At 51.1% G+C, this 21392-nt stretch overlaps 1 protein-coding gene across 3 annotated transcripts in view; it reads left to right on the forward strand.

Annotated features, from left to right (window-relative positions):
- rxraa (retinoid X receptor, alpha a) overlaps positions 1–21392 on the forward strand; it is a 98617-nt gene that overhangs the window by 25556 nt on the left and 51669 nt on the right. For all 3 annotated transcript variants that reach the window (XM_084451899.1, XM_084451897.1, XM_084451898.1), the window contains exon 2: positions 9850–9960. In XM_084451899.1, the coding sequence (XP_084308025.1) occupies positions 9927–9960 (34 nt within the window). In that variant the 5' untranslated portion in view covers positions 9850–9926. The remainder of the gene's footprint in view (positions 1–9849; positions 9961–21392) is intronic.

Below are 21392 nucleotides of genomic sequence, written 5' to 3' on the forward strand. Positions count from 1 at the left end.
GGTAGTTGTTGTGTAATCCTACTAAATAACGAACGAACGAATGAACGAAAAACATCCTCTCCCCCGAGCGAGGAGGCAGTTAGCGATGGTGCGGCCATCGATGCTTCTGCTGCCTGTAATGTCTGTTTAAGAGCACCAGAAGGCAAATATTTCAGTTGACAGCTCAGGCATTTAACTGGCACCAAAACGAGGTCACCGAAATCTGCATTGCAATTCGGTCTGGAGGATACCGGTCATTTCGCTACCCGACCCGACTTGCGCCTGTGGGATCCTGTTTGTGTGTGTATGTCCACTCATGTCACTGTGAATGTGTGTTTGCTTGTTTGTTTGTGTATGTGTGTGTATCAACCCATGTGTGTGTGTGTGTGTGTTTACATCTGCAGCATGTAGATATAAGTGGAGCGGAGTGAGTTGGTGTGATAGAGTTAATGGGAGAGTTAGTGTTTCTGTAGAGAGAGGGGACCAGTGAGCAGAGTCGTGTGGAGTCAATTTAGGAGGCTAACAGGAAGCATGCTTCAGGCACTTCCTCTAGGAACCAGGCAGTGGGCCTCAGGTCTCTGTTACACTCCTCTTCTCTGCAAGCCTGGGAGCACCTCCTCAATGCTGCTTCACACAGGGAATATTTATCTCTCCACTCAAACCCATTCATGCTTAAAGATATTATTAAGGGATTTCTGCTTTATTATGATAGGACAGTGTGGGTGACAAACAGGAAAGGTGGGAGAGAGAGAGAGAGAGAGAGAGGGGAAGACATGCAGCAAAGGGCGTGGGCCGGATTCGAACCCGCGCCGCTGCAGAAAGGACTAGCATGGTAAGCGCCCCAACCCATTGAGCGACAGGGGCGCCCCCCAATACATGCTTCACTTTTTATGCTCAGGACTTATTTTTATAGGATGTTTTCAAGAAGTTGGGAAAGCTGCCATGATGCCGTGTGGTGCAGCGCATTACGAGATAAATTACATTTGCTCTTTCAGGATTAAAAGCCACAAGCGTCCACAGAAAGAGAAAGGCTGTACTGGAGGGTGTCCGGAATCAGGACGATTTTGTTACCCGGTATCTGTTAAACAGAGCACATCAAACGGGCCGTCTGCGACATCGTCTGTGACATCGGCACTTTCCCAGAATGCCCCAGTGTGTTCGGTGGCAAGGCTCTGCAGGCGTGGGCAGACACTAGGGCTGCACGATTCTGACAAAAGATAATAATTGCGATTATTTGCTTCAAAATGGTAATTGCGATTAATAATTGCGATTAATATTTTATATATAATATTAATATATAATAACCAAAATGCTCCCAAATCATGGACGTTGATCTCTTTCTTGCTACTAACTCACTGACCTCGTTTTCGCTAATTGTTTCACTACTCACGGCTGCGGGTACTCTTGTGACATTTGTCTTGACCTACTGCTATATCTGTCTTCTCAGTGAAATTGCTGTGCACGGCGCACTCAGCGGGAACGCATGTGATTGGTCAGACAGCATAAGCGCCTGTGATTCGTCCGTGTAGTCCTAGCACACTCAATTCAAAGCAAAATTATTAATCACATTAATTGCGGCCTTTTGCGATTAGTTAATTGCCATAATCGCGATTTCGATTAATTCACGATTAATTGTGCAGCCCTAGCAGACAGTCTGTCATGTGAATGGCTACTGGAGAGATAGAGCGTGTCCGGAATCGGGACGATTTTGTTACCCGGTATCTGTTAAACAGAGCACATCAAACGGGCCGTCTGCGACAGTATCGGCACTTTCCCAGAATGCCCCAGTGTGCTCGGTGCCAAGTCTCTGCAGGCGTGGGCAGACAGTCTGTCATGTGAATGGCTACTGGAGAAGAACTCCAGAAGAGGGACTCAGGATCTTAAATGCTTCCTTGTCTCCGCTTCCCTGTCAAAGGACCCTCTTTTCGCCTTCCTCTCTTCTGAGGCCAATCACCCAAATTTGATTACGCCGTTTGCCCAGGGAGCTTCCCCCCTCGACAGGCTGCACTGACGCTCGTCCCCCCGTGCCCCCCCTACGAGGAAGCTCTGACAGACGAGACAGACTTTGAACCCCCCCCCCCTCTCCCTTCCCCTCTAACCTCATTTACTACTCTCTCTCTCTCTCTCTCTCTCTATCTCTCTCTCTCTATCCCTATTTCTCTCTCTCTATCCCTCTTTCTCTCTCTCTCTGTCTATCTCCCTCTCTCTCTCTCTATTCCTCTCTCTCTCTCTCTCTCTCTCTGTCTATCTCTCTCTCTATCCCTCTTTCTCTCTCTCTCTGTCTATCTCTCTCTCACTTTCTCTCTCTCTATCCCTCTTTCTCTCTCTCTCTGTCTATCTCTCTCTATCCCTCTTTCTCTCTCTCTCTCTGTCTATCTCTCTCTCTATCTCTCTCTCTATCCCTATTTCTCTCTCTCTTTCCCTCTTTCTCTCTCTCTGTCTCTCTCTCTCTCTCTCTTTCTCTCTCTCTCTCTCGGTTTCCTTCTCACCCTTCTGCCTCTCTCTGTGGTTGCTCGCCAACAGACGTCATTTGGGTTCACTGCTTTACAATGACATCATTGCCACCGTTGAGAGACACCGTCGATAGACACTTGCACATGACCTGAATTTACCTTATAGGATGCACCATGCTCACACATCACGCCACACACACACACACACACACTCACACATCACGCCGCACACACACACACACATTACACTCACTCACACTGTACATACACTGACTGCACTGCTTTTTGTATACTGTTCTTTTTCTTAGCTTATCCTTTTTTGCGCTAGCAAAAAAGACTGTCCTGTACTGTACTCTGCTGTCTTTGCACTGTCCTGTCTCGTCCCTGCACCCTGTCCAATACTGTCTCCGCATTATGTATCACGACCGAAAGCAAATTCCTAGTTCGTTGTAAAACTGCACGGCAATAAACTAACTCTGATTCTGATGACAGAGACAAATGGCGCAAAGTCGCACTGAAACGGATATTTGAGATCATCTAACCTCCGTAGTTTGACGTATTTCCGACGCAAACAAGCTATGAGGGTGGGACATATATTTAGAGGAATTTGATTGGAACATTGACAAGTGGACGGGTTTTAAGAACTTTAGACAGATTCCATAGAAGGATAGCGTTGATTGACGGGTGGATGTCGTGAGATTATTGGCCTAAAATCTAAGGTACCTGTCGTCATTGCATGTGACCTACCGTTTTCCAGGAAGTAAGAAATTATATACTTTGATATAAGATTACAACAAAAGTAGAATTTTTTACTTTTTTTGGCATACATCGTTGAATAGGTGAACACTATGACCAATTATGTGAACCAAAATGGGACAGAATGCTTTTTTCATTTCAGTGCGACGTTAGCATCATGTAGGTTTAACCCAGCAGCTCTGTGCGCCTCTCTGCTCTGCCCTTAAGCCAGGGATACGCTGTGCGACTTTGCCACAATTTTGCTGTCACAGACTAAATTGCACAGTCATAGAGACATCCTAACACCCCCTATCCCACCAAGTGGGCTCGGCAGTCCCATGAGGAAGCAGTGTTCTCTGGGTAGTCTGAGGAGGGGAGTCTGGGTGGCTGCACCTTTGTGCCTCAGTCTTAACCCCAGCATCCACAAGTGCAGTGGAATAGCATGAATATCGCACGGCTGTAGATATTTTCAGCTGAAAAACACGTAAACCAAGCTAGCCAGTTCCATATACAGGCCAGATCTGGTACTTGTGGCTTAGTTCCGGCCCATATATGGCCCAGATCCGCTTGCTATCTGCGTTGTCTTGCTTTGCTTGTTTGTGTGGTGGAGGGGCGGAGGTGGAGATCACTTCTGCAGTTTGTCACTGATAGTCGCTTTCATATCGTCACTTTACGGCAGGTCTACTTTCACTGGCTAACAGCACAAAGCACAACGCTAGTGGGAGTTTTTCAAAATGTCCTCTATTGAACAGTGTGTAGATTTCTTTTACCCAAGAGTATCTGGGCAATAAAGTGGCATTTCCTTTCGCTCTCTCTAGGATGAAGTCAATATTTAACTGTACTACAGTACTATTCCGTGCTGTTGTGTTGACATGTTTGCCTGTAATTCAAGGCTACGAAGATAATAAGAAGCACATGGAAAAGAACACGTATTTTCTCTGGCCATATGTCTCCTGCCAAGGACGCTTTGTAAACATGGTAGTACCCAATACATTTACCTCAGAGGATACTTGTTCGTGGCCAGGCTTCGAGAACCTGAAGCAGAGGAGAGGTAATTCACTCTTGGCTGGAGATATAGTCATGACGCACTCATAATGGAGGATCACCTATGCATGAAAAGTCAGTTTTACAAAGGTCATCCTTGTCAAATCGACCCAGCTACACATGCCTCGTGGTTCCTAATGCCACACCGGGGCAACCGACGCTCTCATTAGCCCGGGTCTGTGTGAAAGTGCCGACTCAATTCGAGAGCGGGTGGAAAGGCATTTGACTGAAAGAGCCGTTACAAAAAGGTGCTCTTGTTCATTTCAAAAGCGTCTCAGTCTGGGTCTCGCAAAACACAGTCGCTTAATAACTCATTCAATAAAGCTGTCTAGTTAAAATTTTATTGCCAATTTCACCAACCTCAACAGCCCTTTGTTTAGCGTCGCAGGAATCTAAAGAATATAGTATATTTCAGCCTTTTTTCAATCTTTGTGTGTTCCTTACCTTAGACTAAGGCTAATTGAGTTTGGTGATAATGGGAGGGGCTTCTTGTTCTTTTTTTTTTTTTACGCACAATGAGTCGTTGTTGTGGCTGAAACTTAGAATTATGTCTTCCAGCCAAGGTCTCCATGAGCATCTGTTTCTCCAGAGTCTCGTCCGCCTCTGCGTCGAGGCTAAAATAAGCCCTCAGGTGACTCATGTTAGCTGTAGCGGTCTGGTCCTGCTAATTCGTCCAAGGCAGAGCAAAACGGTGGCGCCAGAGCATCCCCGCGTCGCGCCAGAAGAAGCCAGGTCTAAGAAATGTTTGGGTCCCGGTTGCCGAGGGACTCGTCGTCGGCGTGCTTCTGAAGAGCGACGGTCGGGTGAGCTTCGGGGGTTGACACGGAACACCGTATGAAAGGGTTACGGACGCTTTCTGGGGCCTTGTAACTCGGTGGAAACCCGGCACCCTCGCGCTCCCCACGGGGGGGGGGGGGGGGCGGGGGGGTGCCCGGCGGACTGGGAGACGGATCGCTCCTGCTTCTTGATTGGCTGGTCAGGGACCCCGGTGGTCTCAGCGGTGGGTCTGGCTTTTGGGGGTGGAATTTCAGCGCGGGCTTGTGTTTCTGCCCCCGAGCTCAGTCTCGCTGCCTCAAGAGGGAGGGGAGGAGGGAGGGAGTGATAGAGCGAGAGAGCGATAGATAAAGAGAGAGAGATGTCAACAGAGAGGCTGTTTCTTCCATCTTTCTTTGTGCTCAGAACAACATGAGCAGCCGTTCTAATGAGCTCGGTCGTACCCTCCCCCCCCCCCCCGCTCCCACACACACATGCACACACACACACACACACACACACCTTCTCTGTCCTGATGGATGGACCTCATGCTTTTATTGACACAAAGACGGGTGGAGAAGCGTGTTGACTGTGGCGCTCTTCAAAAGGAAGATAAGTCAGGGAGGAGACAGTTTGCTGACAGAGCAGATATGGTGGGGTAAAGGTTGGATGCTTTCCATGCCAATGATTAGCATCAGATACCTCGACACAAGACCGCTGTGTTGAGTGGAGACAGCTCAACACCGATGGGGTGTGTTTCTCTTGGCCCCTTGTAGTGTGTGTGTGTGTGTGTGTGTGTGTGTGTGTGTGTGTGTGTGTGTGTGTGAGTGTGTGTGTGTGTGTGGATGTGCGCACTATGATAAATAATGTGCTTTGATGATCACACTGTCAGGGTGCTGTAGAAGGCACGCGTGCGTGTGTGTGTGTGTGTGTGTGTGTGTGTGTGTGTGTGTGTGTGTGTGTGTGGAGCAGAGTTACCGTCAGATTAGTAATTGTGTGTAATGAGAGGCTGCTGGCTGTGATTATTGCTCTAAGTGAAAAGCAAACATCTGAGGTTTGTAGAGTGTAGCAGCAATGAAGCCCGGTCCTGGCCAATCACAGCACAGCACGCTGTGACACTCACCGGAATGCGTTTGGCCCCTACGTCCCTCCGTACAACTATAAGCATACAGATATGATCCAAGCCTCCCTCAAAATATAACACTTTTTTGTACTCTTTACCAGGCCATGGCCTTATGAACAGCACTTTACTAAAACCTTTGAATGTTTTCAAGATTAAAGTGCTCATGTCTTTATTTATTTATTTAACCTGTATTTAACCAGGCAAATCATTAAGAACAAATCATGTTAAGTATAGATTGTAAAGCATAGTGAAGACAAACAGGCAACACAAAGAACAGCTTCCCGGTTCCTCCCGGCTGTTGACTGGGCAGAAGAGCGATGGGCCTGGAGAAGACCGGGGTCCTTCTCTCTCCATCTCTCATGAGACACTGAAGGCTGCCGAAGACAAGTGAAGGTGAATGGCGTTTATGATGGTTGCCGTGGCGATTGATAGTCCTTCCCCCTGTGTATCGCCAAGGCCTTAACCCTGAGAACCCTGTGTGTGTGTGTGTGTGTGTTGTGTGTGTGCTTTTTATGACGGCCAATGAACTCTGACCTTGGGCTTGATCACCATGGCGAAACCAAAACAAGAACAATGGCCCTCGTTTGAGACGACTTCACAGTCAACCACTACGAGGCCCTCAGCGAACGCTCTCACGTACGTGATTGGATCGCTGTGTCTTACGGACGCGACGCAGTAGTGCTGCCATGGTAACCCCTGAAGCGGGTACAACAGCCCCCTCAGAGGCAGAAGATGCGTTTAAATCCTGCTTAACTACAACCTTTTATTGCAGAGGCATTACACACCTTTCGTTCATCTTCACATTGTCACTCCCTTTCATTAGCGTGGTATCATTATGGGATGTTTGCTCATTAGAGTAGCATCTCTAAGGCCGGCTTTCATTAGCACCGTGTTGTAAAAGGCACACTTTTCATCATCATACAGTATAGTGTACTGTATGTGTAATGAGATTCTCCTTCTCAGTGTTTGTTCCTCCATCCTGATGACAACAGCGATCGTCCATCGGTGGGGAGTGTCCGCCCCGTCCCCCTGAAGACCGGATCAACACCGCACGGCCGTTACAGCCAATGAGATCCATCTCCCTCCGCTCGGAGGGGGGGGGGGGTGAAACGGGCCTGTAATCGGGGGTCTTCTATACGAGCGGCGTGCGCAGAGGCCTCAAATAACCGTCTGGAGCGGCGCCGACAGCACGCCCCGGACGCCGCCCAGAAACTCCCATCAGCCACCTTTCCTCCGCCGTGGAAACGCCGGAAATATGAAACGCTGTTTGAAAACGAATCATGACCCCCCCCCCCCTCCTGCAAATTCCAATTCCATTCTTCCATCCATTTTCTGTTCTCTTGTTTTTTTCAAATAAAAAAAGGCTTCAAATTCCCAACATTTCCCAAGATTTTTTGGTGCACTTTCCCCCAAATCTCCCAATTCTGTGCTTCTCCATATTTGCATCTGCATTCTGTGATATTGTACTCGCGGAAACCACTAGGGTCTCCTGGTCAAAACAAAGCCATATTTAGTAATCCCGTTTTAAACCCCAACTGTTTTCCAACGACTCCACCCAAATTAATTCCCGTAGAGGTTAGTTCAACGAGCAACATAAAAATGAAAAAAAAACAACAGTTGATCGCCATGTTCAAGGGAGCAATGTTATCCTCGCTGCCTCAATTGTTCACACACTTGTATCTCACAGTACTGTATACCCAGGTGTGTGTGTGTGCACGTACATGTGTGTGTATGTGTGTGTGTCCCGCGAGTCTATCCCCAGGTGTTCCCAAGCGCCGTTTGAATTGCGTACTGTAGCTTTACTTTCTCCCGTGGGAGGATTATCCCGTCGGACGGCGAGCGGAGTGTTTCTCGGGTGCCTGTCCGCTCGGTTTACCCACGGTTCTGGAAAAGGCCGCCTGGACTGGGAGCCCGGTCTGACGCGCCGAGGCCCTAATGTCCAGTGACATCGCTCCGAGCCCTATGGCGTGTGTCATTGTCCGCCCTTCACTAGTCATACAACCAGGAATTTGAGAAGTGTTTTGCTTCGGCAGTACTGGGGGAAAATACGGCTCGGCGTATTGGACGGAGCGAGCGTACAGCCAATCAAAGCGCTCGGTGTGAATTGGGCCAATAAGGTGTGGTCTGGTTTACTTCAAAGGGGATTTTATAATGGAGATGGTTGGGGTAGTTTTAGCAGTTCCTACATGACATTTAAAATACATGTTTGGCTTTCTGAAGGCTACTTCAGTCAGTGCAAAGCAGTATAATGTTTTTTATTTTATTTGAGCGTGGAATATGATCTCAGCTTGCTTTCCATGCTGGTCCAGGCACGCTGCTCCTCATCCATCCCTGGCATCTGGAATCTTCCATAATACTAATCAAGGAGCTGAGGAATGTATTTGACAGGCATGGAACACCCACCTCCCCACCCTCTCTCTCTCTCTCTCTCTCTCTCTCTCTCTTTCTCTCTCTCTCTCTCACACACCCACATACTGTACACACACACACACACAGACGTGTACATATACACATTCATGGTTTCACAACCATTCAAAACACACACACACAAACACACACACACTCTCATATCTCTCTCCTCTCTCTCTTTCCTCTTTTTCTGTGGACCAGAAGGAGCTTCAGCATCCCAGACGGTTTATCATGGGGAACTAATTCAATATCCCTGTGCCTGTTTTAAATGTCATTCTCTGAGCTCATCTGTAGTGACATGTTTTTCATGGTGGAAATAAAGACGCTTTATTGAGCTCTGGGAGGGGGGGGGGGCGGGGGGGCTCTTATGCCCGGCGCTCCTTTGATGTTTACGGGAAATCTAAAGATCCTCATGAGGAAAGGAATCAAGGAAGGATCTGAGGAGGTCTCAAGTCGGCGAGCGCTGTCTGAACCCTCGGCTGACGGGAGAGTCAGACTGCGGAGTTTCTCGGGCGCGTCAGTCAGAGAGCACAACTCCGTCTGACGCCAGTCACGGGGTGCGAGACAGGATGTCTGTTCGGAGTCGGGGCATCAAACATCCTTGTTGTCCGCGATTCCTGGAAAATGTTTTTCTCTCTTCGCCCCCCTGCTGTTTTTTTTCACGTTGCGCTGACTGCGTGATTGTTATTCATGACTAGGTGGTGTCGGGGCTGCTAAAGCTCCTGTTTAGTCTTTCCCTCCAATCTAAGGAGGATGATGTCAGAATGACGGGATGATGGCGGATGTCAGAATGAGGGGATGATGGCGCGGGGGCGGAGGTTTGGGGGTAATAGAACATTCAGTTAGCCCGTTGTGCCAGAGAATGACTTCCCTATGGTGCGCGACCTCGGTGACCTCTCAGACAGACAGCGAGACGGGCTCCACCAGCCCCCCCGGGCATCGAGGCCTAATTTGGCATTTTGCTCCGCGCAGAGGTCGCGACCCCAGCCCCGGGGCTGCCCACCCCGTCCCCGCCGCTTCCTCCCCGGCCGTCCCCTCTCCTGGTCACCTTACCCCCGGGCGACGGCGGGGCCGGGGTGGCACTGACAGGGGGCGAGCGACCCGACCCTTCCCCGGGCGAGCGGGGGGGCCCAGGCTCCGAGCTGGGGGGCGGGGGGGGGGTCAGAGGGGCTACGGTTTGATGTCCTTAAACCGCCTCCCCTCCGTGTCGCGTCGAAGGGGAGGTCTTAGGAGCGGACAATTAACTTGCTGCCACTACCGACCCCGTCCTCTGACGCGTCACCAGGTTTTAAGCTCACCTCATGTGTGGGCTGTTCTAACATCCTCTCCCCCCCCCTCCTCTCCTCTCCGCAGGGTTCCTGAAGCCCCAGTGCTCGCTGCCTCCGCCCCAGAGAGGAAGAGCGGGCGAGGTCTGCTCCTGCTTCAGCGGGATGTGTCACCTCCACCAGCGCCGGTTATCCACAGGTAACAGCAAACGCCACGCCGTATGGCCACGCCCCTTCTCTAACAGCACATTCCAGAATAATCTTTAGATAGCGACGCCTAATCAGTTCACCTTTGGCAAACAATAGATGCACTAATGACGACATGAACTGCGTTAAAGCCCAGATAGACGGAGCATTAGCTATTCACATCAAACAGGGCATCATCTAGACTGATAGTATAAACGTTGATTAGATAAACCTCCGAAAGAAAGGCTTTGATCTGATCTATAAAAGTCAGAGACGTGTAACTGGCTTTATGTCTGAGCATGACAGGTCATGCCAGAGTAATGTTTCCCCTGTGCAAGATGTTGCTTGTTCTGTTCCACACACACACACACACACACACTCTCGCCGGCTCACAGTCCGAACTGCGGGGGCCTCGTCCTCGGCCAGATTCCGTTTGCGCGGTGATTAATGGCGTCTCAGCAAGGCGGAGCCCCGGTGATTGACAGGTCAGCCGCGCCGCGGCGGTGCGAGACGGGCCTCTGCTCCCAGGCGAGGTGAGCTAACGTCAGCAGAGCTGCTCTATAAACAGCGGCTTGTTCTGAACCCGGGCCTGGAATGCCGGGAATGGCAGACAGAATGTGAGGCCGCGGCTGATTGGCTATCGCTCTGAGAGCACAATGTGCTCCCGCGACGTACCTGTGCGTTGTGACCAAGTACCTGCTAATGTCTCGTGAGGAGGGCGCGCCTCCGACGAAGAAGAACACCCACGTGCCCGGTGGCGCCGCTGATGAATGTGCCTCCGCCACGTGTAGCATCTCGGACAAAGCTGAGGTAAAATGTTTTCGAAAGGTTTTTTTCGGACAAAGCTGAGGTAAAATGTTTTTAGAAAGGTTTTTTTTCGGACAAAGCTGAGGTAAAATGTTTTTAGAAAGGTTGTTTTTTTTCCTGAAAAGCTGTCATTGACCCTTTAAGCGTGCAGCTGAAACGCGTCGGAGGAGGAAATGTCACGTTCACGGCCGTTACGCAGTCGGGTGATTTGACAAAGGGGATGATTGTCAAAAGGAGAGTGTTCACACTTTAGAGCCCACTAGAAGAGCCCATCGCCCCCTCGTCTCCAACAAATACTTTTCACAGACAAGTCCCAGCAAGAGCTGTGAGGTACACCCACAGGTACATTTTCGGCGGTTTTTGCCCTTCGTGCGAGTATGTGTGTGTGTGTGTTTTACTGTGCTTGTGTGATTGATGGCTACATTTTTGACTGTCGCAGCCCTCAATGAGGGCGTGCACGTTTCCTGAGCAATTAAAATGGCCCGGATTCTACTGTAGCACACTGCCCAACTGTAGAGGACGACGGTCTCAGACAGAGAACTGGGTCAAAGGCCGTTTCTCTCAGCTTGAGTTATTTTAAGATCCATAACACACTAAAACATATTTAGTAATTTAGCAGCCAGACACATGAGCGGGATGTCTCACTCGTGAGTGAAGTGGGAGGGATAGTGTGTGTGAGAGAAGTCTATTGTGTCTTGTCTTTTTTTAGTGCTGAGGGATATTTTAAGTGCAGCGGTCTGTTAAATGGTCACTACCGCAGCAGAGAGAGAGAGAGAGAGAGTAGGGTAGAGAGACAGTAGTTTAGAGAGAGAGACTAGTGTTTCACAGGGCTAAACTGAGGTACAGTAGCTGTGAAAGCAGCATCGTGGGAGTCACACAGAGAGAGAGAGGAGTGGACAGCTAGCTGGAGTCCTTCACTGTCCCTGTAATAATCACAGATCTAATTATGGAATGTGTTGCTGTAAATCTGGTGTGGTCACATCCAGCGCCGGGCCGGTCCTCAGATCCGCTGACCGTCGTCCAGTTTCCCCCCGGCTCTACGCCGCAATGACAAGCCGCCGCCGCCGCCTTGGGCACGAGGTGCCGGGCGGCGACGGAGCGGGGGATTCTGGGAAAGTCTGGCAAACCCCGCCCGGGGGAGCCGTATCCAGCGGCGATCCGCTGAACTCCCGGGCCGCACACTGATGTGGCTCGGGCTTCGGTTTCAGCGGTTTTACATTGTTTGGACTTCCCAAAAACAAACCCTTACTGGGAAGGGGCCGTGAGAAACGCAGCGTTCAGACCCACTCTTTTTCCAGAGATCATTTGAAAAGTAATAATTTTCTTATTTTTCTTGCGTTTTTTTTCTTATTTTTTTTTTCTTCTTCTTCTTTTAAGAGAACACCCAAAAAAGACAGGAGGGAGAAAAAAACGTGTTCGAAGAGAGAGAGAGCGAGTGAGCGAGCATTAAAAACAAGGCTTTCTGAAAGGTCCTCACAATGCAGGCCTTTGTGCAGCGATTTGGTCTGTCCTTGCGGAGCCGAGCGGAGGAATGGAAAAGATTATCCGTAGGAATGTCTGGGGTGCCCTCAAACGGAGCAGGCCGCCTGACTGGCCAATGGGAGAGGGGCCTGCCGGAGCGGCGGGCTAATTTTTTCCTGATGAACTCAGCCGCCTGCTCCACAACGCAGGCTGATTGCCAGCGCTGAGCTCACATATGGTCCGTGTTTGGAGGGTCCGAATGACAAGACCAATTCTGCCTGGAGAGGTGGGCGGGTGGGTGGGGGTGGGGGGGGGGGTGTCGGAGTCGATGATTGCTGCTGGCTCCCCCATCGTAGATTTCATTAGAGTGTAGACTGTATGGATGTGGTGGTGGGGGGGGGCTCTAGTGCCCCCCAAACCACACCGGCACGTCCGTCCGTCCGTCTGTCTCCCTCCGCTCGCACACCATCACGCCCCATTGGCCTCGGTCTCCAGGTGTGCGGTTAGCCTTTGATTAATCGCTCTTTATTGACGTTGCTTTGGTTAAACAAGCGGCAATTAAGGCCCAAGCCAAGGCCTATTAGCTCTATCCGCAGCCCATGGCCGACTTCATTACAACGCCACAGAATTATCTCATTGCCTCATAAAAGCCTGCCAATTAATTTGGAGTCCATTTACTATTTCGGAGGGCCTGGAAAGAACCGCACCGAGCCCGGCCCACAGTCGACCGCTGCAGGGAAACACACACAACAAATCCAGCTCTGTCAGGGTGTGTGTGTGTGTGAGTGTGTGTGTGTGTGTGTGTGTTTATACATATTGTTTCTGGCTTTGCAGGGCTGCAGTGTTGCTCTGGTTGTAAAAAAAAAAGTAGCATGTGGCGGGGATCTGGAGAGAGGCAGCATGTGTTAGTCGACCTTGTGGTCCACACAGCGGGGTTTGGGTTAAGGGGGGGTAGGGGGCGGGGCCAAAGCGGCTCCCGGCTCCTCGTATTTCCCGGAGCGGGGTCCCGCAGAGGGGAGGCAGGTCAAGGAGTGGGAGCTCGTTAGCCCCGGCGCGCTCCGCAACCCCCTTGCTCTCTAATTGGCCGACGGGAGCCAGGGCCCCCCCCCCCCCCCCCCCCGGCCGCTTCCTGCCGGGTCAGGAGCCAGGGGGGGGCCGGAGCGCCAAGCCGACCGTCACAGGCTCCTCCCCGCGCACATCCATCATCACAATCCGCAGGCCGTCACAATACACACACGCACACACACTCACACACACACGCTCACACACGCACGCACACACACTCACACACACACGCTCACACGCTTATTATTGGACCATCACCGCCGTGCTGATCCCTTGGAAACGTTGCTAATCTTTCCCCTGGGTTGTTTGCGTCCAGTCTGTCCAGCCCAGCGTCTGTCCTGGCCGGGGTGGGATTCTAGCTGACAGACCGCTGGTCTGGCCTCTGTCATAAGGGGGATAAGTGCTGCCAAAACTTCAGAGTTAATTGGTTGTTTGAGTTCATGGTTTACTCACTAGATAGGGGAGAATGCGTTGGCCTCGGTCCCGGCTCACTGTACACAGCCCCTCCACCCCGTTTCCGACGACGACGACGCGCAAATTCCTCCCGTCTGGGACGATCGTGTGTGTTTTATAGGAGGATGAGAGAAGGAGACACGGGGAATCATCCCAGCGACAGTGATTTCATCCGGGATGGATGTGCTGCTCGGTACTTGGACAGGGGAACGCTGTCACCGGGCTTAAAACCCAGAACCCAGTCCCTTCCTCCTCCATTGTTTGGGAAAAGCCAGGCTGGTCGGGGAGAAATCTGCCATTTAATTGAAAACAGAGCTCAGTTTCAAGCCCCAGACATAAATCAGCCTACAAGCCTCTTGATATCAGAGGACTGCAATATAAGAATAATAAATCAACTTTTGATGTAAAAATGTTTGGTTTGAAGCGAAGAACGCAGAGTTCTAAGTTCAGTTTATATTCCGCCGACGAGACAATCCCTGCAACGTCTGTCACAGTTACAGGCGCTTATTGTTTTTGTAGTGTATCGTGTTCTTATGACTCAAAACCAACATACATCTGCTTTTACTGTGTGGGGCTTCAGTGTGTTCACAGTACCGAGTGTTCTTTCTTGTACTTGACTACTAATAGCAGCGTGTGTGTATCTGGTCTGGGGACGCGTCATCGGAGGTGGTCCGGGCGGGATTGAGGAGGTCCTACTGGACCGTTCATAACCCTTCCTCCCGTAACGTGGGTCCGTGTGCCAGGCAGGCTTGCTGGGCACGGCGGGGGCGGTAAGGGCATCCCCACTGGCACCGAGAGACGGCCATCCACGACCAGTCCGGATGAATCAGAGAGACTAAGCCTTCGATAACTCTCCTTGAGCCCATAATCCCCTTCACAGCGCCATCAGAGTGAAATGCTATCTCATTGTTACTGGTCCAACTACAGTAGGGGGGGAACCCCGCCCTCTCTGTCAATGCTATCAGCAGCAAGGCACACTGTCATGCCCTCACCAATGATTACCACAGCGTGAGCAAGACCATTGGGGGAGTCCATGTTGAAATTCTGTCTCTCAACTTTGGTCGAGAGAATGCTACGGTCTGATTTTGAATGTAATAAATCAAGCGGAAACTATTTGAATTATGCAGGAAATAGAATAGATAAGAACTTCCATGAGAATTCAGGAGGGGAGAAGAACCACATCTACATATTTCCCAGAATCCCCAGTCCAAATGGGAAAGAACAATCAAAGTAAAGTAAAATAGAGTGTGATGTTTTATTTTTTTATGGCTCATTAAGAAATTTTGAAGTAATGTATCAATAATGTAGTCCGTTTTAAAACCATGAGTTGAAACTCTGCTAGAAGTCGACCCCGACCGTCCGCATAGATTTACTGTACAATCTGCAGGCTGCCTCTGAATATTGTATTTTTTTTCCACAAATATCAATTAAACATGAATAAGCAACTTCTCATTCTGAGGCCCCATGCTGCTTCACACAGTACAGGATGTTAATCACAACAGGGCATTCTGGGTACTCCTCTGAAATATATGGGTAGCTAATGAAGGCCATGAATATAAATGAATATGTACGTCTTAACCCAGATAGGCTGTCTCTCTCTCTGGTGTCCCGGTCTCTCCTCTCCCAGAATGCACGGCTGTCCCCCTAGCGTCTCTCTAGAGGGCAGGAAGGTCAGGGGACTGCAGTGTTCCTCCTCCGGTGGGGGTGGGGTGGGGGGGGCTTTAGGGCTGCACAATTATGTGAAAATTAACAATTGCAATTATTTAGCCTTATATTTTAATCAGGATTAATAAGTGTGATTAACTGTGGATGGTTGGAGGTGCTGTAGAACGGCCTGTTTGATTGGAGGTGCTGTAGAACGGCCTGTTTGATTGGAGGTGCTGTAGAACGGCCTGTTTGATTGGAGGTGCTGTAGAACGACCTGTTTGATTGGAGGTGCTGTAGAACGTTCTGTTTGTTTCCAAAGAATCTCTTCCTGATTCTCCTCAACCTCCTGATCATCGGCCAGACAAGGTCTCGGAGCAGAGCTGCTTAAAACCAGGAGTTTGTGGTTGTTAGTGCAGTGGGCAAATCAAACGACCGCTGCCTTTCTCGAATAATACGGTACATCGATTAGTACTTTATATTGATTAGTACGGTATATTGATAAGTGCGGTATATTGATTAGTACGGTATATTTAAGCTATTGACCACGAGGCAGTGGGTTACACAGGATTACACAGCTACGGGGCGTTGTTAGGCCCGACGCGATAGCGGAGTGGTGGTCAATTGCTTTTCTACAACGGTTACTAAATATCTATATTCACAAAAAACACACAGTAGTAACATTCAATCATTTATTTACCAATCATTCTTATCATTTTAGTATTTACATAATCTTCCACGATAGGCTATAGCTCTGAATTAAATGGTTGCCAGGCAACATAGGCTATCTCGCCTATTTGGGTTGGCCTTGTTCACATAAGCCATAAGGCATAATTCGGGTGGTTCATGTTTATTTGAACATTTCCAGCTATGGTGCAGTTATTAAAACAGTTCTCCAGAGCACTTGTTTTTGCTGGTAGGGGTGTAGAAGTGTTGGAGTCAGACTGATGAGTGCATTTTTGAAATAGGATACCTACATTCAGTAAACACGGGTGTAATTATTAAAAAGGCGAGGTTGCTGTGAGTGGTTGCTACGCAAAGCATAGTAGCCTAGCGCTAGATCTTATCAATGGCTTCGTCAATGAGATTGATGGCGCATTAATACTAATTGTTGTGGTCGCAGCTGTGGGTTACAGATTACCCTTTACAACAGCTGCTAGCCAATCAGAATCAAGTATCCAAACTCTACGTTGTACTGTATAATGATTAGTATGGTATATTGATTAGTACGGTACAGTACATTAGTACGGTACATCGATTAGTACGGTATATTGATAAGTATGGTATATTGATTAGTATGGTATATTGCTAAGTACGGAACATAGATTTGTACAGTATATTGATTAGTATGGTATATTGATTAGTATGGTATATAGATTAGTAAGGTATATTGATTAGTATGGTATATCACAGAGACCAAAATCACAATAGCGTTGAATACAGGATTAATCGTGCAGCCCAGCGGCCGGGGGTCTTAGTGTTGAGGGTGTGCAGCCCAGCGGCCGGGGGTCTTAGTGTTGAGGGTGTGCAGCCCAGCGGCCGGGGGTCTTAGTGTTGAGGGTGTGCAGCCCAGCGGCCGGGGGTCTTAGTGTTGAGGGTGTGTAGCCCAGCGGCCGGGGGTCTAAGTGTTGAGGGTGTGCAGCCCAGCGGCCGGGGGTCTTAGTGTTGAGGGTGTGTAGCCCAGTGGCCGGGGGTCTTAGTGTTGAGGGTGTGCAGCCCGATGGCCGGGGGTCTTAGTGTTGAGGGTGTGCAGCCCGATGGCCGGGGGTCTTAGTGTTGAGTGTGTGTAGCCCAGTGGCCAGGGGTCTTAGTGTTGAGGGTGTGCAGCCCAGTGGCCAGGGGTCTTAGTGTTGAGGGTGTGCAGCCCAGTGGCCGGGGGTCTTAGTGTTGAGGGTGTGCAGCCCAGTGGCCAGGGGTCTTAGTGTTGAGGGGCCGAACCCCCAGATAAACGCCGTACGTCTCTTTCCCCTCTCTGCTAGCTGGAGATTTTCCGTCCGGCAGCGCAAACACAACTCAGAGGATCAGATCTGTTCCGCTGGGCTGGAGAGTGACAGCATGACCAGGGCGTCGATGAGGAGGAGAAGTCAATAAAGGAAACGCGATCACACTCACCCCACACTGTAAAAGCAAGCCGCCCAGCTCTGAGTCATGAACTCGCTCTCGAGGACAGTGGTTTAAGGGGAAACTAAATATAGTTTATGTCTTGATTTATAGGAATGTCATCTGTCGGGGTCCTTTTTCTGTTTTTTTCCCCTCATTTTACTAACATGACTGGAATTTGAGGTCTGTGCTCTGACCATCTGGAACAGCTAACACTAGGGCAGGGTGGGAGATTTGGACAAGGCCAGGCCAAAGGAAGAAGCCAATCCCAATGATTTATTTATCGATTTTTATTTTCTTCCGGGCGGATGCGGACTTCCTCTCCGCTCCGCTTGTACGGAAGCACTCGTGCCTTTAGGTGCTTACAGCGAATAACAACAACAAAAAAGGAATGCTAGAACTTCTAGGGCTGCGCTACCTTGTTCTGTTACCGGACCTCCCAGCACAGCTCAGTGTGCTTTGGACCGGGCCTGAAGTCGTTCGGGTCCAATATGTATGAAGTCTCTGAGTCTGCCAGCGATAACAGAATGTTCTCCGTCGCAAACCCTTCCTTCTCGCCCTCTCTCTGTTCTGTAAACAGACATTGTTTACCATTTCTGCTCATCTTTTCTGTGAAAACACACACAGATAGGAAATCCAGGGAGCGCATTATTAAATTTGCGCACTAAGTACGGCCTGTGATGAAACTGTAATAATTATTCTCGCAGGCTTTCCGGGTAGCTTTTGTCTCCTCCTCTCCCCGGAGTGAGGTTCCGGAACGTTCTAGCGGGAGTGTTGCGCGCGTTCCCTCCGGCTTGCCGTCCGCGGCGTCCTTGATTGTTCAGCGGGCTGTGTGGAAACGCGCGCCGACGGGTGGGGGGGGCCCAGGTGTCCTTCAGAGGAGGAGGTGTCCGGGGCGCTGCCTCGCTTTCCCCCCCGCTTCGGTCAGCCGGCCCCCACCCCTCCTTGACGGGCGCGCAAAGGACGCCTCGGCCCCGCCCCCTCCCAGCGCCTTAGCGGGAGGGCGAGAGGGCAGAGAGAGAGAGAGAGAGAAGGGAGTCAGGCAGGGACAGCGGGGGGAGGGGAGGGGAGCTGTCGGTGTTTTGATGCTAAAGCGATCAGACACGCTTGGCATTATAGCGACTGGGGGGCGGGGGGGAGGGTTGTGGCGGCGGGGGGGGAGGGTTGTGGCGGGGGGGGGGGGGCGAGGCCAGCGGAGCGAGCGCTTGATCCGAACGTCACCGAAGCCGATCTCATGAAGTGGAAGGTCAGAGGAGGAGCATCTGCCACCCTGGTCGCCACCGGGACCCCCCTGACCCCCCCCAGGCCCAGCCTGAGAGCGTGTGTGCTCCACCCCCGGCCTCCGGTGGGGGGTGGGGGGCTTAGGGCCGGTGGTGGAGGGGGGGGGGGGGGGGGGGAGTGGAGGGGAAGCGGGGGGGGTTGCTGGGAGAGAGGGAGGGGGCCGAAAACTCTGACCTCTCAATGTCACATGCCTCCCCAGCAACAGGCCCACCCGACTGTGCAAACGCGGGGGCGGTGCTTCCGGGGGGGCGGGGGGTAAAGTAGTGGCTAATGGAAATGTCTTGTTGGGGGACGCAACACTGCTGTTCTGGTGGGGAGCAGAGCAGGACAGGACAGAGCTCTCTCTCTCTCTCTCTCTCTCTCTCTCTCTCTCTCTCTCTCTCTCTCGGCCTCCACTCTGCTGGGCTCTCAGGAGGAATGCCGCTGCTGTCACTGTGCACTAACGTCCTCGTACACACACACACACACACACACACATGCACATGCACACACACACACATGCACACGCACATACACACATGCACACGCACATACACACACACACAGGCACACACACACATACACACATGCACACACACACACATGCACACACACGCGCACACAAACACACTCCCAGATGCACCCCGCCCCACCCCGATCACTCAGCGCTGGAGGGGCAGAGAGGCTGATGGTGGAGGGCAACTGTTGCAGAAGGATGACCTTTAGTGCACACACACACACACACACACACACACACACACTCACAGACACACGCACACTCACAGACACACGCACACGCTCAATGGATGGGGAATAGGCAAGGTCAGGAGAGCAGAGCCCATGTGGGCATGTGTGCACGCGCAAGTGTGTGTGTGTGTGTGTGTGTGTGTGTGTGTGTGTGTGTGTGACAGAGCGAAGCAAACGCTGCAGGGGTATCTTGTACACAAGTCCATTGAAGAGTCTGACATTGAGCTAATTGGCTGATCTGGCCATGTAATAAAGTGAGCATGAATGTGTAATGGACTGGTGGGATGAAGAGAGGGATGGAGAGAGGGAGAGAGAGAGAGAGGGAGAGGGGAGAAAGAGGGAGAGTGAGAGACAGAGGGAGAGGTGGAGAGAGAGACAGAGGGAAAGGTGGAGAGAGAGAGAGAGAGAGAGAGAGGGAGACAGGGAGAGGTGGAGAGAGAGAGAGGTAGACAGAGGGAGAGAGAGAGAGAGGTAGACAGAGGGAGAGAGAGAGAGAGAGAGGGAGACAGAGCGAGAGGTGGAGAGAGAGGGAGACAGGGAGAGGTGGAGAGAGAGAGAGGTAGACAGAGGGAGAGAGAGAGAGAGGGAGACAGAGGGAGAGGTGGAGAGAGAGGGAGAAAGAGAGAGAGAGAGAGGGAGGGAGGGAGGTGGCCTGGGGAGGACAATAGAAAGTCAAATTGCCGGCTCACTCTGGTGTGACTCGGTGGCTCAGACCTTTGTGAGTCGCTTGATCTGATTTCTTGGGGATAGCAAGGATGCTTTTCCTCTGGTCAGAGTTTATGGTAAATATATATATATATATATATATATATATATATATATATATACAGTATATAAACACAGACCAGAGGAACAACATCCTCTATATCTATGGCTGGACTGTGGTGAGTCTATCTGATCTCTTTCCTTGTCTGTCGTCTCATCATCCTGTTGGAGACGCGTTCGAGTGGCGGCGCCACTCTGGCGTGGAGCGGCGCTCCGCAGGGCCGGCGAGGAGCACCGCGCCTCCCTGATCTGCGCCTCCTCTTCTGGGGGCGTGTCCCCCTCTCTCTCCTGTCCTCCCACCTGCCTCTCTCGCCCTCCCCGGAGCGTGCTGTGAGCCGAGCGGGCGCGCCCGGGAAGGGGTTAACGGCCTGCGTGACCGCGCGACGGAGCGCTGTGGTTATGAAAGCGCTGAACATTTTGTCCCCGTGCGTTAATGCTCGTCACGTACGGACGTCCGACGGGAGCTTAGCAGCAGAGAGAGTCACCAGCATGACGCCTGCTTAGTGGTTCCGCATGTAAGTGTCTGTGTGTGTGTGTGTGTGTGTGTGTGTGTGTGTGTTTGTGTGTGGTGTGTGTGTGCTTGTGTGTGTGTGTGTGTGTGTGTGCGTGTGGTGTGTGTGCGTGAGTGTTTGTGTGTGTACGTTCACATATACTGTATTTAAGGGTGGGGGAACAGCCTTGTGTGTGTGTGTGTGTGTGTCAAAGTGTGTGTGTCAAAGTGTGTATCAAACTGTGTGTGTGTGTGTGTGTGTGTGTGTGTAGTCCGGAGGTAGTGATTACTGGAGCTTAGTCTCTGTAGTCCTGGAAGACTGTTGGTGTCCTCTCTCCCCCCAGGTGGGGAGTGTTCCTGGGGTCTGGGGTTCTGAAGACCCCCTGACCCCCCCCCCCCGCCCCCCCCCCCCTCAGAACACAGTCCAGCAGCAGCAGCCAGCGACCCCAGCGGATACCGAGCGCTCGTTTGTGTTTGCATAACACCTGCCGGCCATCTGTTGGCCTGTGGTGTGATGTTCAGGGACGACACGTGTTTGAGACCCACGATAACCCAGGGACGACCCGTCTCTGTAGCTGGAGCCTGTTAGACCACGCTGCCGTTAGAACACGCCCCTCACACACACACACACACACAAACACACACACACACAC

This window comes from Borostomias antarcticus, assembly GCF_949987555.1.
Source record: "Borostomias antarcticus genome assembly, chromosome: 2".
In the NCBI taxonomy this organism is placed as follows: domain Eukaryota; kingdom Metazoa; phylum Chordata; class Actinopteri; order Stomiiformes; family Stomiidae; genus Borostomias; species Borostomias antarcticus.